Genomic DNA, 16,041 nt, shown 5'->3' with positions numbered 1-16,041 from the left:
CTGGGCATAAAGGGATTGAATTAATACTTAGAGGCTTCCTTGCATTTCATAATGATCCGTAGGTGAGCGGGACTGTTATTTGGTTTTTCATTTGTTTTAAAAGATAGCTTCCAAAAGAAAGAAATCTGATATGGTTTGCATATATAGAAAGTGTGCAGGTTTGTAGAAGGCATGGTGAAAATATAATCAAAATTAATTACCTTATCAGAGAGATCATGGTTACCAAACTCTGCTGCTTTTTTCATACATATTTCAAAGGTTACCTGAAAAAAAAAAAAAACTTAATTTACTCCAGCCATGGAGGTTAAGGTTAATGATTTGATCATTTTGGCTCTTGGGGTAAAGTTGGATTTTAATAGTTTAAGGATTAAAGTAAATTATGGAGATAATCAGGAGGCATAATAATTAATATGAGGAAGCATCAGTAGTTTCAGAGTGATGCATACAAATATTCCAAAATTTAGCTCTACTATAATATTGCAGCTTTCTGGGCTACTGTAGCATCTCATTCTCATGTTCATGTTCATGTAGAGAGTGCTCATGGGTACAAATCTGAAGTACCCTAATATATCCCTCCAATTGATCACTTACCAATAAAAGCACATCAAAGTTGGTTTTGAAGGATAATTATGAATATAAAATGAAGGTTTTATAACTATACTGATCACACACAAATCACATAAACAACAGTGGTAGAGTGTTGAATACTGTGCTAAATGCTTTGGTTGAAACTCAAGGAACTGGATAGAGGGATTAATCTGTGGGACCCACCATGAAAAATCTTGAAAATTAATAAAAGCACTTTTATAATAATCAATTGATGAGATGAGAAGAAGAAAAAAAGAAAAAGAAGTGATAGTTAACGGCCGGAGAGTGGAACCTTTCACTTGGGTGAGAGTTTAGAGAGAGAGAGTAGAGAGAGAGTGTGTTTATGTGTGTGGGGCCCAATTTCTTAATAGCAAGACAAAGGAAGGAATAGTTAAGGAGGAGAGGGAGTTAGTTTAAGTAGGTTCCTGAGGCATAGGGATGCTCAGCTGGACAAATCTTGGCCGTTGGATTGGGGTTGGCGTAGGATCCTCAGTTGAGTACACGTGCTGCTATCTTTCCTCTCCTTTACCTCTCTCTCTCACTTTTTTATCTTTGCTTCCATGCATGGATTTCTCCTCCAAATATAGTCAAGTTCACAGAGAGAGAAAATAGTGTGTGAGAGAGAGAGAGAAACAAACGCTCGCTCACTCACTCTCACTTTTAATTTCTTCTTTGGCTTGTTCATCGCCATCATTACCAACAAAGCCAAGACAACACCACCTCACACCTCACCCTCTTCAAATTCTGTATCTTTTTCTCAATTTTCAACTACTCAAGAACAGAACAGAACAGAGAAGAGCAGAGCAGAGCTACTAATTCTCTGGAAGGAAAAAAGCTACTACATATTTCACTGTCAGATCTTTTTTCATGCTAATATAACTCTGTGAAATCTGGGATTTCTTCTTCTTTGTTGGTTAGCTCAAAGAGCAACAGCATCGACCTTGATCTGATGCAAATTTCACTCCTAGTTTGAGCTTTCACCTTGATTTTCTGATCTGGGTTCTGTCATTTCTCTTTGGAGGTACTCTGTTTCATTAGTATTTGTTCTTTTTTAGTGTAATGAGATCAAGCATCTCAGAATTTGGTAAACTTCTTTGATCAGATTTGAAGACTCCTTAGCTTGGCTGATCTTTACTATTTCCTTTATTGGAAGAATTTTGATTCCAACCAATGGAATTGGAAGATCAACAATTCAAGCATCTATGCAAGTTCTGCGGCAAGAGTTTTCCCTGTGGTAGATCCTTGGGAGGTCACATGAGGTCTCACTTGACCAATAATTCGGTAGAAACAGAGGAAAGACTCATCATCGGCAAAGTTAAACTCCCATCTGCCAACAATGTTAATTCTGATTTTGAAACCGGACCTCATCACCAGCCAGGTTATGGCCTCAGAGAGAACCCCAAGAAGACTTGGAGGCTTGCAGATTCAAGTGAGGACACTTCACTTCTCCCTGTCAAGTTTTGCAGAGAATGTGGTAAAGGGTTTCAGTCTTGGAACGCTCTGTTTGGTCACATGAAGTGCCACTCAGAGAAAGAAAGAGTTGTTAATTCCATCAATAGCTTTGATGAGGAAGAAGAAGAAGATTCTTGGACTTGTGCCAACCAGAAGCTAGTCATGGACAGCCAATCTGACAACGAAACTACTACTCCCAATAGGAGAAGAAGATCGAGACGAAGAAGAACAAGGTACATGGGCACAACAACCTCCTCTTCCAATTTCTCTATTGCTAATGCTGCCACTTCCTCTGTTTCTGAGATTGAGCAAGAACAAGAAGAGGTTGCTCTGTGTTTAATGATGCTTAAAAGGGATGCGGGTCACTGGGGTGGCTTGAAATTTGTAGCACATGACTCCTCTGATAACAGTTCTGTGTTCTCTGAAGCTCCTTCATCAGGTCGAACAAATCGGGTTAATGCTGATATTAAGGGTAAGGTTTCTGTCTGCAGTGGTATTGAGATTTTGAAACTGAAGAAGAAACTTAATAAAAAGACATTGGAGCTTGGAAATTTGGATTCTGATTTTTCAAAACATGGGTCTAGGATGAAAAAAGAAGAACTTTCTGCTGTTGGGTTTTCCGAAAATGATAAATTGGTCAAGAAAATGGAGTTAGCTCAACCTCAATTGGGTTCAAACAACAAGTGCAATTCAAGCAAGAGAAAATTCCAGGAGGGTTATGATTTTGAGTCAAGGTCAGAGCAATCTCTGAAAACATTGAGCACAACTAGAGGTGATGTTTTAGATTCTGAAGCAGTCTGCAAGAGTTCACAACAGAGAAGCAAATTTGAGTGCACTACTTGCAACAAGGTTTTTAGGTCATATCAAGCTCTAGGAGGCCATAGAGCAAGTCATAAAAAGATCAAAGGATGCTTTGCCTCAAAAGTTGAAAGCAGTGAAAACACCATTGAAACAGACCACTCTCCTGAGCCAACATCAGACAGTAAGCTCAGCAAGTCTTGCAACAATGAAAACCCCATTGAGCATGATGTTAAAGCTGAGATTAGTACAAAGAGTAAAGGTCATGCTTGTACAATTTGCCTAAAAGTTTTCTCCTCAGGCCAAGCCTTGGGTGGTCACAAGAGATCCCATTTGATTGGTGGTTCAGCTGAGAATAAAAACAGCCAAACCATTGTAATTCAGAAACCTGCAGCACCTGAAGTCAGGGACTTTCTTGATCTCAATCTCCCTGCTCCTGTTGAAGAAGAGAGCAGTAGCAGCCATGCTGCAGCCTTTAAGCCATGGTGGGTTGGAAGCAGCCATAAGCATGAGGCCCTTGTTGGCCTCATCTCCAACTGAGTTTCCTCTTTAAGTCCTGCCCATGATGGTTTCCAATCCAATAAAGATTCAAGAGTGTACAGATACATATTTCTGGACATTAATTCATTAATTCTTTACAGATTTTAGAGTTTGCTGAGGCATTGCTGCTCATTGCCAGTTTCCAACAAATTCTCAATTACCATTTCCATCTTTTGTTACAGTATACCATATAAATCTCATTTCCTTTAAAACTCATACTCATTAATTTTGTTTCACCTTGAAACTTCAATACTGTAATTGAATTTCGTATTCTCTTATAAGAATTGTACCTTCTTTTTTTTTTTTTTTTTAAATATAGGAAAGTAATTATTATTTTTTAATGGCATCAAAGAGAAATGAGTGAGGTGTTGAAAAATTAGGATGCTATATGAAGTCATGAAGAGATTTATTTAAAAATATATATATATATATATATATATATATATATATATATATATATATATATATATATATATAATGTGCACAAAGATGGCATGTGAGCTAGCTCAAGGTGAAGGTGGTTGTTTAGTCACCTACCATTAAACATGACAACCAATCTCACTTCTTTCTCAAACTTAGTATGTTAAGTGATGCTTATATTTCTCTACTCTAACTAATATCATTATGCTCACTAGAATATAATTCATCTTTTTTTAAATTTGGACCACTCCAACTTACAAGTGTCTATATGCAAGTATAAAGTCACTTCAGCACGCGAACTTTGCTGCCCTCAAAATAACTGCAAATGGGTTTTATTTTAGGCGGGCAAGGCTGCTAAAGCACGGAATATTTTTTCCCCAATAATCAATTTGGCCTTTTAGACATGAGATTTTTTGTTGGAGTACTTCTTTTTTATTGAGACGAGCGATAACATACTAAACACACATTGCATGAGAGTTTTTGGTTACCTCTTGATAGAGCTATACATTTATATATTTGGGCAGCTTTTGATTTAAGTGCTTTTGTTTGACAAGAGCATGGAGAAGTCAGGAGTGGTTGTTTCACTTTGGCTTTCACTTGCTGTGGTAGATGGCAGTGGGTGGTGAGTGCTTGTACATAGAATAGAATGATAGAAAGCTTTGCATATTGTTAGGCTCTTAAGTGACAAAAAGGTATTAAGTCTTATTTCATATTTGTGTTAATGAAGTTTTTAAATTAAAGTTGGAAGAATGTGTCATTGCCATCTTCTCTCCACGTGTCAACACCTCTTTGTCCCAACAGTCCTATTAGATGTAAGAAATAAGTCATCACTCATCAGATTAGTGGCCTTTCTCAGATCCAAGCAAGAAAAAAGCTTTTGTCTTGGTCAGCAATGGAGTCAACTTTAATACAAAGTCAACAGGGTCTTAGGATTTTGGTTTAGATGTGGGCCAGGGCTGATGAGCTCATTTGATAAATTGATATCATACTCATGCCAAGGGGAAATTTTTATCTCTGAAAAATGAACACTAAGGAAACTTAGCAATGTCTGCAAATATTGCCCAATATTCATATATGTAGGAGGAAGGAACATGAAACTCAAACAAGAATAATAATGTGCCATAATACTGAGTGGAACCATGTTTTAAAGTATTTAAAAGATAGTGAAATTTACAACTTCCTTTGTTTTTTTTTTTTTTAATAGAGACTAGAACAAATATGAAATTTACATCTAAGAAACTTGAATTTTGATTGGAAAATCTTGGTCCCTCAAAATTTACAGCTAAAATTTTGAAGTTTGAACTCGTAGCCCAAATTGTTGTTGAAAAGGTTTTCCAAATTATAGCCCAAATGATTGAAGTTTGAACTAGTAGCCCAAATTATTGTTGAAAGGGGTTTTCCAACCCAAACCCCCATTCCCTACATTTCCAAAGCACCAGATACTATTTCTGCAAACCCAACACTTTCTTCAATGAACCACGCCACAGTCCCGTCATACACTAACCCTAATTCCAACTTCACTCCCTACGTTTCCAGAGCACATGTCTGCAAACCCAACACCTTCTTCAACGAACCACTCCACAATCCTATCATACACTAACCCTAATTCCAACTTCACTATAAATTCACACTTCCAAATGTTCAATCCTTCACAAGATTCCACCAATTTCAACTATCACATTCCTTATCAATCCAACACCATAAACCCTAACAATAACCAACGTTGGTTGTTTCCTCCACCAGTGGTTCCTTCTGCATTAGCCTTCGATCCAGCCCTTCGCCCGCCTGGAACTGAACCAAATGCCAATTCAGGCTCATACTCGTGGACCCATGTTGTATTCCAAGCTCAAACGCCATTTGGTGAAGACCCAAATGCTGGTTCTCAGAATGGGGCTATCCAACAAGCTGAACCCATTGGACACGAAGCTGTAAGTGCCTTTCTTCAATTCAAGTTCGGTTTTTTGGTGCATAATATAACTCTTGGGCTCTTTTCCCTAAATGGGTTGTGATGTATTTGTTTTGTGATCCTATTCTATTGGTTTTGATGTGTTTATGTGGTGTATCGAGTGGTGCTGTGGTATGCGAGAGTGGAAAATTAGATTGGATGTCTTCTTTTCAAAAGCATTGCTCCATTTTCGCATTACTCAGTTTAGTTTAGGTCATTTAAGTGTATTATGTGTGCATCCACTTGTGGATTGTGTATTCTAATACTCTTATGATGCATGTTCATAGTATGTTTCATGTCTAATTCAGAGATTCATAAGTTTTCCCATCTGCTCGCATTGTTTAGTATATGTACGATTACAATATATAAAGTCACATTGAAAACCATTTTTTGTGGTTTGCAGTCTATCAAGTCTCTGAATGAGAGTTTGTTAGTGCCCACCACTTCAAATTCTTTGTGGAATAGCAATGTGACAAATCGGTGTGATGTTTGTAATATCAGTTGTAGTAGCAAAGAAAATTACGAGGCACACATATTGGGAAAGAAACACCAGAAAAAAATCAGAATGCAATATAATCCCACTGCTGCAGTCTCTAATGTTCTAAACAATATCAGTCTGCCAAGCCAAACAAGCAGTGTAGGTGGGCAAGTGATATTTGGGGGTTCAGGTGTGGCTGCTGGTGAAGAATTGGAAACAAAGAGACGTAAGGTTGTGAATGGTGGTGCAGCAGTTGATTCTGTGGGGGTTTGCACAATATGCAACGTTGTTTGCAATAGCCAAGAAGTTTACATTAAGCACTTGGCTGGTAAAAGGCACAAGGCTCAGGTAAATAACAATTTAACTAGCTTTCCTTTTAAGATTCTTCTGTCACTTTTACCATACATCTTTCCATAGTGTCCGCATTTCAGTATTTGGTTTTTTTTCTTTCACCTGTGATATGGTATTTAGGTGCCCTCAAGTCTTTACGAGTGATTTTGGATACACTTGCTTGTATCATGTGAGTCCTCTAGAGGATCTTGCATTCTTTATGTTATTTTTTAGACTCTCAATGTTTTCTTATATGTCTCCTTCAAGTGGGCCTTATTTATCTTATTTTGTGATTTTTGCTTTTTTTGATTATTAATATATTACTTACTTTTACTATTTCCATTATGTAGGCTAGCTTAGTGGCTCCAAATGTTGGCCCATATTTTGCTGCAGCTCAATCTGAAGTTACTGGCATTTGGAGTAAAGATCCAAATAAAATCAAACTTGTTCAGTCTGCATGGTGTGAAGTTTGTAAAGTCAATTGTAACAGCAATGACACCTACATCAAACACCTAGTTGGAAAGAAACATCAGAAGAACTTGGAGCAACTTGAAAAGTTAAAGAATGATGGCAGTGCCTCAACCTCAAATGTTCCATCAGCTGCAACAAATGCTATAATTGGACCAATGGAAAAGCCAGGAGTCAAGGGTTCCCAGCCAGAGGAGGATTTGGAGACAAAGAAGCGAAAGATCATATCAGGAGGAGCAGCAGCTGGTGCGGTTAGAATGTGTACTGTATGCAATGTGGTGTGCAATAGTCAGACAGTTTTCAGTTCTCATCTTGCTGGTCAGAAGCATGCTGCTATGGTGAAGAAACAGGCAGAAGTTGGAGTAGCAATCAGAGCCTCTCAACAGATAACCGCATCCTGAAACCTGAATTCGGCTTCATTATGGCTCAAAGATCTTCATTGGTGGAGTTGTATAGCTTACTTTTGCACAATTGTCAAGCAGCACCAACAGCAATAGCGACAGCTCATTTGATGTTGAGGACTCCTACAAATTGGGACAAGATGTAGAGAGGTGTGATTTTTGTATCCTTTTATTTTTCGGTTTATTTTTTAAGATGGCTTGTTTGGAACAGAAGAGAGAAGATTTGCTTGGATATGCTAACAGAGTTTAAGGAAGAAGACAGAGAGTTCTAGAATATTCATAGAGAGGAATTTGGAGGAAATATTACTTTTTGATTTCTGTATTTCTCATTGAATGAAACCAATGCACATGGGATTACAGACTTTATACTACAGCAGAAATCACGGGGATTACAATAACAGTCTAACCATAATGACACGTCAGCTAACAACCTTCCAAGCTGACTAACCTTTAGCCAAACAGGATATTGTGTGACACAAAAAATATATTGGTACTGGATTAGCTATATACGTAAGAATTGACAGTGAATTATGTCATAACAAGCATCTTGAGATAGTTGTGCCAATACATTCCATTTCCATTGTATTGGTTGGAGTCTTGATTTGTACGGTTTTACTGCTTGTTTTTAAACTAGAGCATACTTCTCACGGAATTTTGGTTTTTTTATATTTTTATTTGACTTGCTGTTGCCATCTTGTTACCTTGTGGAAGTTGTTAAATTTCATTCCCAATTACTACTACCTTATTTATATGTTTATTTACTTTAAAAAATACTTGATTTGTATGCAGCTAAAGAAATAAAAAGACATGTTGAAAGAATCACAATCCCAAAGCTTGGGGTTGATCAGGATAATGTTTATATTTTCTTTGCATACCGTATTTGCCAATGTGGGTGTTAACAGGGGCACCAGTATCTCACTTTGCTGCTAGCCCTCCCTCGCTCACTCACTCACCTGTAGGGGTTCTCAACCAATTTATTACTTATTTGATTACGGATAAGTTTGAATTGTCTCCCAGTCATGAAGTCTGTAGATCTTACATCTACTGTCTCTGTGTTAAGAGAAAGTGGGGCATGTGGGTTAGGCTAGAGGTCTGTGGCATGTGAAGTGTTATGTATGAGTTCTGGCCTCTTGCAAGAGCAAGAGTTCTTATTGGCGCCTTAGGTTTTTTTGGTTTTTTAATTGTTGTATTGCGAGTGGTTAAGTCTATTTTGTAATTAAGGTTATTGTCCTTTCAGAGTTTTGAGGTTTTGTTAAGTAGATTATATCTTCTAAATGTTACATTACTTATGGTTGTTAGGAAGAACTGAAAGAGGAAAAGTTGAAGGCAAAGGAAGAAGCAGAGGATCTAGCTCAAGAAATGGCTGAGCTCAGATACCGAATGACAGGTTTGCTTGAAGAAGAGTGTAAGCGCTGTGCTTGAATTGAACAAGCATCTTTACATAGAATTGCTGAGTTAGAAAGCACATGTATTCAGGTTCAGATTCGCAATGTGTCTGTTACCAGTGAGAGGACACATCTGAAGCGGGCAAAATCGATGAAAATCCTTTGCTGCTCTCTGGCATCTCAATGAAGCAAGGTTCAGAGGTAGCGTCCCGATGATTACATGGTATTCCAGCTTCAGCTCTAACGTTTGTGGCTGTGGAATTTCAGAGAGACCATTCCAATGAAGGATTGAGCAATGGTAAAATATGCAAGCATGTCAGTAGAGAAAAGGAATCGCATTTACATGGGGCAACGTGAAGAACTTGCACTAAATTGTTTCCCATGCATTTTCCTGTATCCCTGTTTGATTATTTGGACGAGACTTGCATAAAATTTTCATGTACCATATGTATAAACATTAAAAGAGATTAAAAAGGAGGGGTCCTTTGTGTAAAATTTTCTAGCTCTTAATTCTTTTTCATGTGCCTTATGAAAGTCTCACATGAACTATGTTCCCCTTTGCACAATCATATTCATATTACCAATCAAAATTCAAAATTGATAATTGCAGTAAGGACTCAACGGTAGGCAATTAACTCAAGTAAACTACATTCTTAGATCTAGAAGTGGCCAACATGGAGGCCCTCCATAATCATGAAAGTCTTAATAGAAATTTTTTTTGTAGATGTATTTTTGACCTTCCATCTTTCCGTCAATTTGCTTCATAAAATTTTGAGTCCATTGCAGATGGTGAGACCGTAGTCTCAATTGGCAGAACTTTTGAGCTTGAATTTTTCAGTCTTGGTGCTTCAAAAAACCGGTACGTGGCCATATGGTACAAGAAGATATCGGTTACCACCACTTTATGGATTGCCAACAGAAACACACCCCTCACTGGTTCATTAGGTGTACTCAAGGTGAGCAGCCCTGGAATTCTTGTCCTTGTCACCCATAAGAACACTACAGTTTGGTCTTCCAACACATCAAGTTCTGCACAGAATCCAATGGCACAGCCTTTGGATTCCGGAAATCTTGTTGTGATAGATGGCAATGGTCATAATAACCGTGATAATATTTTATGGCAGAGTTTGATTACCCAGGTGATACATTAATACCAGGTATGAAGCTTGTTAGGAACAAAATCACAAGTTTTAAATGGCATCTTACACCCTGGAAAAGCCCCAGGATCCTTCTGAAGGAAATTATACATATCAACTTGGTCCTGATGGATACCATGAATTAATTCTGAGGGAGGATTCTGTTATAAAATATCGGACTGCACCATGGAATGGAATCCAATTTAGTGGGATGCATAATTTAAATCCAAACCATTCGTACACATATGATTTGTGTTGGATAATGATGATGAAGGATATTATGGTTATAAGCTTCTCAACAGCTCAACTCTTTTCAGGCTGGCGTTAACTCAAGATGGATTTGGGCTGAGCTACATCGAGAGTGATGGAAACCAAGTCCCCAGTATGTAGCTGCTTGAAAGGATTTATACCAAACTTTCAACAAGACTGGGACTTGGTGGATTGGTCATATAGCTGTGTGAGAAAGACTCAACTGAATTGCAGTGGAGACATCTTTAAGAAGTACTTTGGGGTGAAATTGCCAAGTATAGAACAATCCTGGTATAACACAAGTATGAACCTCAAGGAATGTGAGATGATGTGCATGAACAACTGCTCCTGCATCGCTTTTGCAAATTTGGTTTTGGATATCCGAGATGGAGGAAGGGGGTGCTTGCTCTGGTTCAGCGATATGATTGATATAAGATATTCTAATCAGAGCCGGTCCATTAGATATAGAGGCCCTGTGCAAAGAAAGCTGATGAGGCCCTATATGTATAAGTAAAATAACAATTTTTCAAATTTTAAAATTCATAAATCATAAATATATTAAACCGAAATCATTATGTGGCATCAATTACATTAGACAAATAGAATCAAGATCATCCTTCGTCTATTTTCACACACTCACATCTATTCAATTTTCTTTTACATACAAAAAAACTACACCCAGCAAAATGAAGCAAAATACTTCAAAACCAGCAACACTCAAGAACCCAAGCAAGTACAATCATCAACCAGCAACCAAACCAGCTACAGAATCATCTAAAAACTGTCCTCCTTGCATTTTGAGCTGCAAAATCATTAATAAAACGAGTACAATCAAGTTCTTCCAAGAAATCACTTTCAACAGATATCAAAGTTAAACCATTTAATCTTTCTTGTGACATGGTTGAGCGCATGACCTAAGTTTTCCACATTTTCATTAGCCTGTTCATCATGACCTACATTTTCAAGATTTTCAACTAAACCTTGTGGTTCTTTAATAATGAATTTATCAAGAGCACCTCTCTGAGATTGAGTTAATTCTTCAACTCTTCTCTTTTGTTGGCGCTTACTATATCCAGATGAGTGTTTTCTTTTAAACATTTTTCTAATATAGCAAAATAACACACATCATAACAAAAAAAGAGGACAATAGAACCTGATTTTTGCAGCTATCATCTGATTTTGACGGTTTCACCTGATTTTCACAAAACAAAAAGTCTGTTAAAATAATTACAAAAACAATATATGAAAAGCATTGACAAATTAGGGATAGAGATTCACCTGATTTTTTAGGTTTCTTCTTGCAATCATATGATGGCTAATTCCAAATGCAACATATAATTTCTAAATTCTAATATGAGAGAGAGAGAGAGAGAGAGAGAGAGAGAGAGAGAGAGAGAGAGAGAGAGAGAGAGAGAGAGAGAGAGAGAGAGAGAGAGAGGTGTGGTGGAGACTTGAGAGAAGAGATGCACACAGAGCGCCTTTTGACTTGCCAAAGAGTAAAGGAGATTTGTGTTTGGACGGAAGATGGAAGAAGAATCAAGAAGGAACAATCTGCCCGTTAGGAAATAATAGTAATATTTTTGGAATAAAAAAAAATATATATATTGCTGGGTTGCTGGGCTTTTTAAAACATTTGGAGGCCCCTAAATTTTGGGGGCCCTGTGAAGAAGGAACAATCTATCCAGGAAATGATAGTAATATTTTTGGAATAAAAAAATATATAATATATTGCTGGGTTTTTTAAAACATTTGGAGGCCCCTAAATTTTGGGGGCCCTGTGCGGTCGCACAGCCCGCACATGCCGTGGGCCGCCTCTGATTCTAATATAAATGGGCAAGATATTTACATAAGAATGGCTTCATCAGAACTAGGTATGGAATCATCTTGCTATTTAAAACAAAGTTTGAAAGAAAAAAAAAGCCACCAACAAAAAAAAAGGAAAAGAAATCTTCCAACAGTGACATGATTAGAAACAAGATAGAGCCAGAAAACTTTTGACATGATTAGAAAAATATTTCTTTAGAATTGTCTCATGAACTAGCATTAATTGTTCATTGGATGATAAAAAGTAAAGATTTTCTTCTTTATGAATTTCTGACTCCTCAATCTTCTGCTTTCAAATACTTCATTCCTAGATCAAGGAGACAATACAAAGATCATAGTAACGAGTACTCTGTTTGTTATGCGAAAACACTACAAGATGTTGTTGTTGATGGGCTATGAGACAACACACAAATAAATCGTCGACATAATCTTTATTCCACTCGGCATATACGTTGACATCAAAGTTGACCTAAAAGCAATATAATAAAAGATACATAACTTGTAAATACTTTTGAGTTTTTCCCATCAGCTGAGGAGGCTTTAGCCAACTCATCATTGGAGATACTTAATAGAGATGTCGCACATGAATGAACATTTTTGTGTACTCATTTTCTTTCACCGGGGTTTATGGTATTGATATCATTGTATTACTTATTAAACTAATGTTGATTACCTCTTCATATTAATTTATTATTACTTTGTAACTATGTAGAAAGCATCAAGTGTCAATAAAGTAAACCAAACCAAAAAGCAGATGGAGCATCGTGCCTGTTTGTTATCGTTTGCACACATTGTGATGCAATGCGCAAATGTAATATATTAGTTCTTCCTGAAATTGGTTGATTAACATGTTTCCAAATTAGTAGTAACAACACAACTTATTTTTCTCAAGTAACACCGTTGCCTCATTTTCATCAGCAACTTTTATCTTCACACTTGGATGAGCTTTTGTCCCTTCGTATTGCATTAATACGATTTCTTGTAACATCCCCGTTATGTAGGCAAAAAATTCATGTCTCAAGCTCATTGCATTAAAATGTTGATAATCAATATTTGACAATTATTTGTAGTCTATGCAGGATTTTTGTGTGTGCGATAGATTTTCTTCTTGCTATCAAACATATTTCTATGTGTTTTTGATAAAGCAATGAAAATGGTTTTGCTCCAGCATGATGGTTATACTTTCCTTCAATCGATTCTCCTTATTGGCCCTTTCACATATTTGGGCAATTATTCGGAAAAAATGTTCGATGAATCATGCTTATTGGAGTGACATTCCTGAAGACAAGAGAAAATGACCTTATGGATGAGATCACTGTAAGTATGCCAAGTATTATGTTAAATATCCAATGTTTCATTATTGTTAATTGCAGGTCAGCCATGACATAGACTTAAATAACTATGATTGTCATCATTATGTCAACAAAATCATGGCTAAACGGTTTCGAGACTTAACTAAGTATGATTGTCGTCATTAAAATCGTTAATCAAACATACTTATACTATTAAGCATTAAAATTGTTAAATAAGTACAATTTTTCTCGCTATCAAACATATTTCTACGTATTTTTGATAATGCAATGAAAATGATTTTGCTCCAGCATGATGGTCATACTTATCATTTGATTAATTCTCTTTATTGGCTTTTGATCGCTCAACAATAGGTAAACTGAATATTAATACAATATATATGTATAGTCAAAACATTTGAACTTTTAAAACAAATATGTTAGGGAATTGTAAACTGCATATTTAATACTATAAACTCGGGAGACTGAAAATGTGTACATAAACATAGTCATTGTGATATGTCTCTTCCTATCATCTTCTTGGGAGGGTTCTCCTTAGCATGTTAGCTGATTCAAAAGACTTAAAATAGTCATGCAATTCATACTTGAATTCCCGATATATCTTATGAAATAAATCTTCGACATAATCCTTATTTCACTCGGCATGTACGTTGACATCAAAGTTGACCTAAAAGCAATATTATCAAAGATACATAACTTGTAAATACTTTCGAATATTTCCCATCAGCTGAGGAGACTTTAGCCAACTCCTCATTGGAGATACTTGATAGAGATGTCGCACATAAATGGACATTTTTGTGTACTCATTTTCTTTCACCCAAGCTTTTGGTATTGATATCATTATAGTACTTATCAAACTAATGTTATTTACATCCTTATATTGATTTATCATTGCTTTATAACTATGCATAAAGCATCAAGTGTTAATCAAGTAAACCGAACTAAAAAGCAAATAGAGCATTGTGCCTATTCGTTATCATTCGCTCACATTGTGATGTAATGCATAACTGTAATATATTAGTTCTTCATGAAATTGGTAGATTAATATGCTTTCAAATCAATAGTAAAATCACAACTTATTTTTCACAAGCAACACTGTTGCCTCATTTTCATTAGCAACTTTTATCTTCACACTCGGAGGGGCTTTTGTCCCTTCGTATTGCATTAATACAACTTCTTGTAATATCCTCGCCAAAGATTCGTGCCTCAACCTCATTGCATTAAAATATCGATATTCAATACTTGACAATTATTTGTAGCCTATGCACGATTTTTGTGTGTGCGACAGATTTTCTTCCCGCTATCAAACATACTTCTACATGTTTTTTATAAAGCAATGAAAATGGTTTTGCTCCATCATGATGGTCATACTTATCTTTCAATCGATTCTCCTTATTGACCCTTTTACATATTGGGGCAATTATTCGGAAAAAATGTTCAATGATTCATGCTTATTGGAGTGACATTCCTGAAGACAAGAGAAAATTACCTTATGGATGAGATTACTGTAAGTGTATCAAGTATTATGTTAAATATCCAATGTTTCATTATTATTAATTGCAGGTCAACTATGACATAGACTTAAATAACTATGATTGTCATCATTATGTCAACAAAATCATGGCTAAACGGTTTTGGGACTTAACTAAGTATGATTGTCGTCATTAAAATCGTTAATCAAACATACTTATATTATCAAGCATTAAAATCGTTAAATAAGTACAATTCTTGTAGCTATCAAACATATTTCTACGTGTTTTTGATAATGTAATGAAAATGGTTTTGCTACAGTATGATGGTCATACTTATCCTTCGATCGATTCTCCTTATTGGCCCTTTCACATATTGGGGCAATTATTCGGAAAAAATATTCGATAAATCATGCTTATTGGAGTGACATTCCTGAAGACAAAAGAAAATGACCTTCTGGATGAGATCACTGTAAGTGTGCCAAGTATAATGTTAAATATCCAATGTTTCATTATTGTTAATTGTAGGTCAGCTATGACATAGACTTAAATAACTATGATTGTCATCGTTATGTCAACAAAATCATGGCTAAACGGTTTCGGGACTTAACTAAGTATGATTGTCGTCATTAAAATCATTAATCAAACATACTTATACTATCAAACATTAAAATCGTTAAATAAGTACAATTCTTCTAGCTATCAAACATATTTCTACATGTTTGTGATAATGTAATGAAAATGGTTTTGCTACAGCATGATGGTCATACTTATCCTTCGATCAATTTTCCTTATTGGCCCTTTCACATATTTGGGCAATTATTCGGAAAAAATGTTCGATAAATCATGCTTATTGGAGTGACATTCCTGAAGACAAGAGAAAATTACCTTATGGATGAGATCACTGTAAGTGTGCCAAGTATAATGTTAAATATCCAATGTTTCATTATTGTTAATTGTAGGTCAGCTATGACATAGACTTAAATAACTATGATTGTCATCATTATGTCAACAAAATCATGGCTAAACGGTTTCGGGACTTAACTAAGTATGATTGTCGTCATTAAAATCATTAATCAAACATACTTATACTATCAAACATTAAAATCGTTAAATAAGTACAATTCTTCTAGCTATCAAACATATTTCTACATGTTTGTGATAATGTAATGAAAATGGTTTTGCTACAGCATGATGGTCATACTTATCCTTCGATCAATTCTCCTTATTGGCCCTTTCACATATTTG

General features: G+C 36.1%; 2 protein-coding genes and 1 long non-coding RNA gene across 6 annotated transcripts; 2 read left to right on the top strand and 1 right to left on the bottom strand.

Moving 5' to 3' along the window:
- Window positions 1-1,159: 1,159 nt before the first annotated feature.
- LOC110762302 (uncharacterized) lies at window positions 1,160-3,478 on the top strand. Of its 2 annotated transcripts, none has more exons than XM_088252927.1 (2): window positions 1,160-1,609; window positions 1,742-3,478. In XM_088252927.1, the coding sequence occupies exon 2, from the start codon at window positions 1,759-1,761 to the stop codon at window positions 3,376-3,378; it is 1,620 nt and encodes a 539-aa protein (XP_088109053.1). In that variant the 5' UTR covers window positions 1,160-1,609; window positions 1,742-1,758; the 3' UTR covers window positions 3,379-3,478. The 2 variants fall into 2 exon arrangements, with proteins under 2 accessions (XP_088109053.1, XP_021820594.1); XM_021964902.2 differs by having other exon boundaries at window positions 1,691-3,478.
- A 1,756-nt stretch (window positions 3,479-5,234) lies between these two features.
- Window positions 5,235-9,300, top strand: LOC110762374 (uncharacterized). 3 transcript variants are annotated; one of them, XR_002527538.2, is made up of 5 exons: window positions 5,235-5,726; window positions 6,147-6,569; window positions 6,902-7,570; window positions 8,720-8,807; window positions 8,897-9,300. XR_002527538.2 is itself a non-coding variant. In XM_021965010.2 (3 exons), the coding sequence occupies exons 1-3, from the start codon at window positions 5,340-5,342 to the stop codon at window positions 7,418-7,420; spliced, it is 1,329 nt and encodes a 442-aa protein (XP_021820702.1). In that variant the 5' UTR covers window positions 5,235-5,339; the 3' UTR covers window positions 7,421-7,786. The 3 variants fall into 3 exon arrangements, 1 of the variants encoding a protein (XP_021820702.1); XR_002527537.2 differs by having other exon boundaries at window positions 8,720-9,300; XM_021965010.2 differs by lacking the exons at window positions 8,720-8,807; window positions 8,897-9,300 and having other exon boundaries at window positions 6,902-7,786.
- A 936-nt stretch (window positions 9,301-10,236) lies between these two features.
- Window positions 10,237-11,726, bottom strand: LOC148294623 (uncharacterized). The gene is made up of 3 exons (XR_015836043.1): window positions 11,469-11,726; window positions 11,344-11,382; window positions 10,237-10,992 (listed from the first exon to the last, which is right to left on the bottom strand). It is a non-coding gene; the product is annotated as an uncharacterized LOC148294623 (long non-coding RNA).
- Between the last annotated feature and the right edge of the window lie 4,315 nt (window positions 11,727-16,041).

This window comes from Prunus avium, chromosome 5 (genome assembly GCF_965620075.1).
Source record: "Prunus avium chromosome 5, drPruAviu1.hap1.1, whole genome shotgun sequence".
Taxonomy (NCBI): Eukaryota; Viridiplantae; Streptophyta; class Magnoliopsida; order Rosales; family Rosaceae; genus Prunus; species Prunus avium.
Note: the sequence above shows the minus strand (reverse complement) of the source record. Positions and strands in the feature narration are given on the sequence as shown.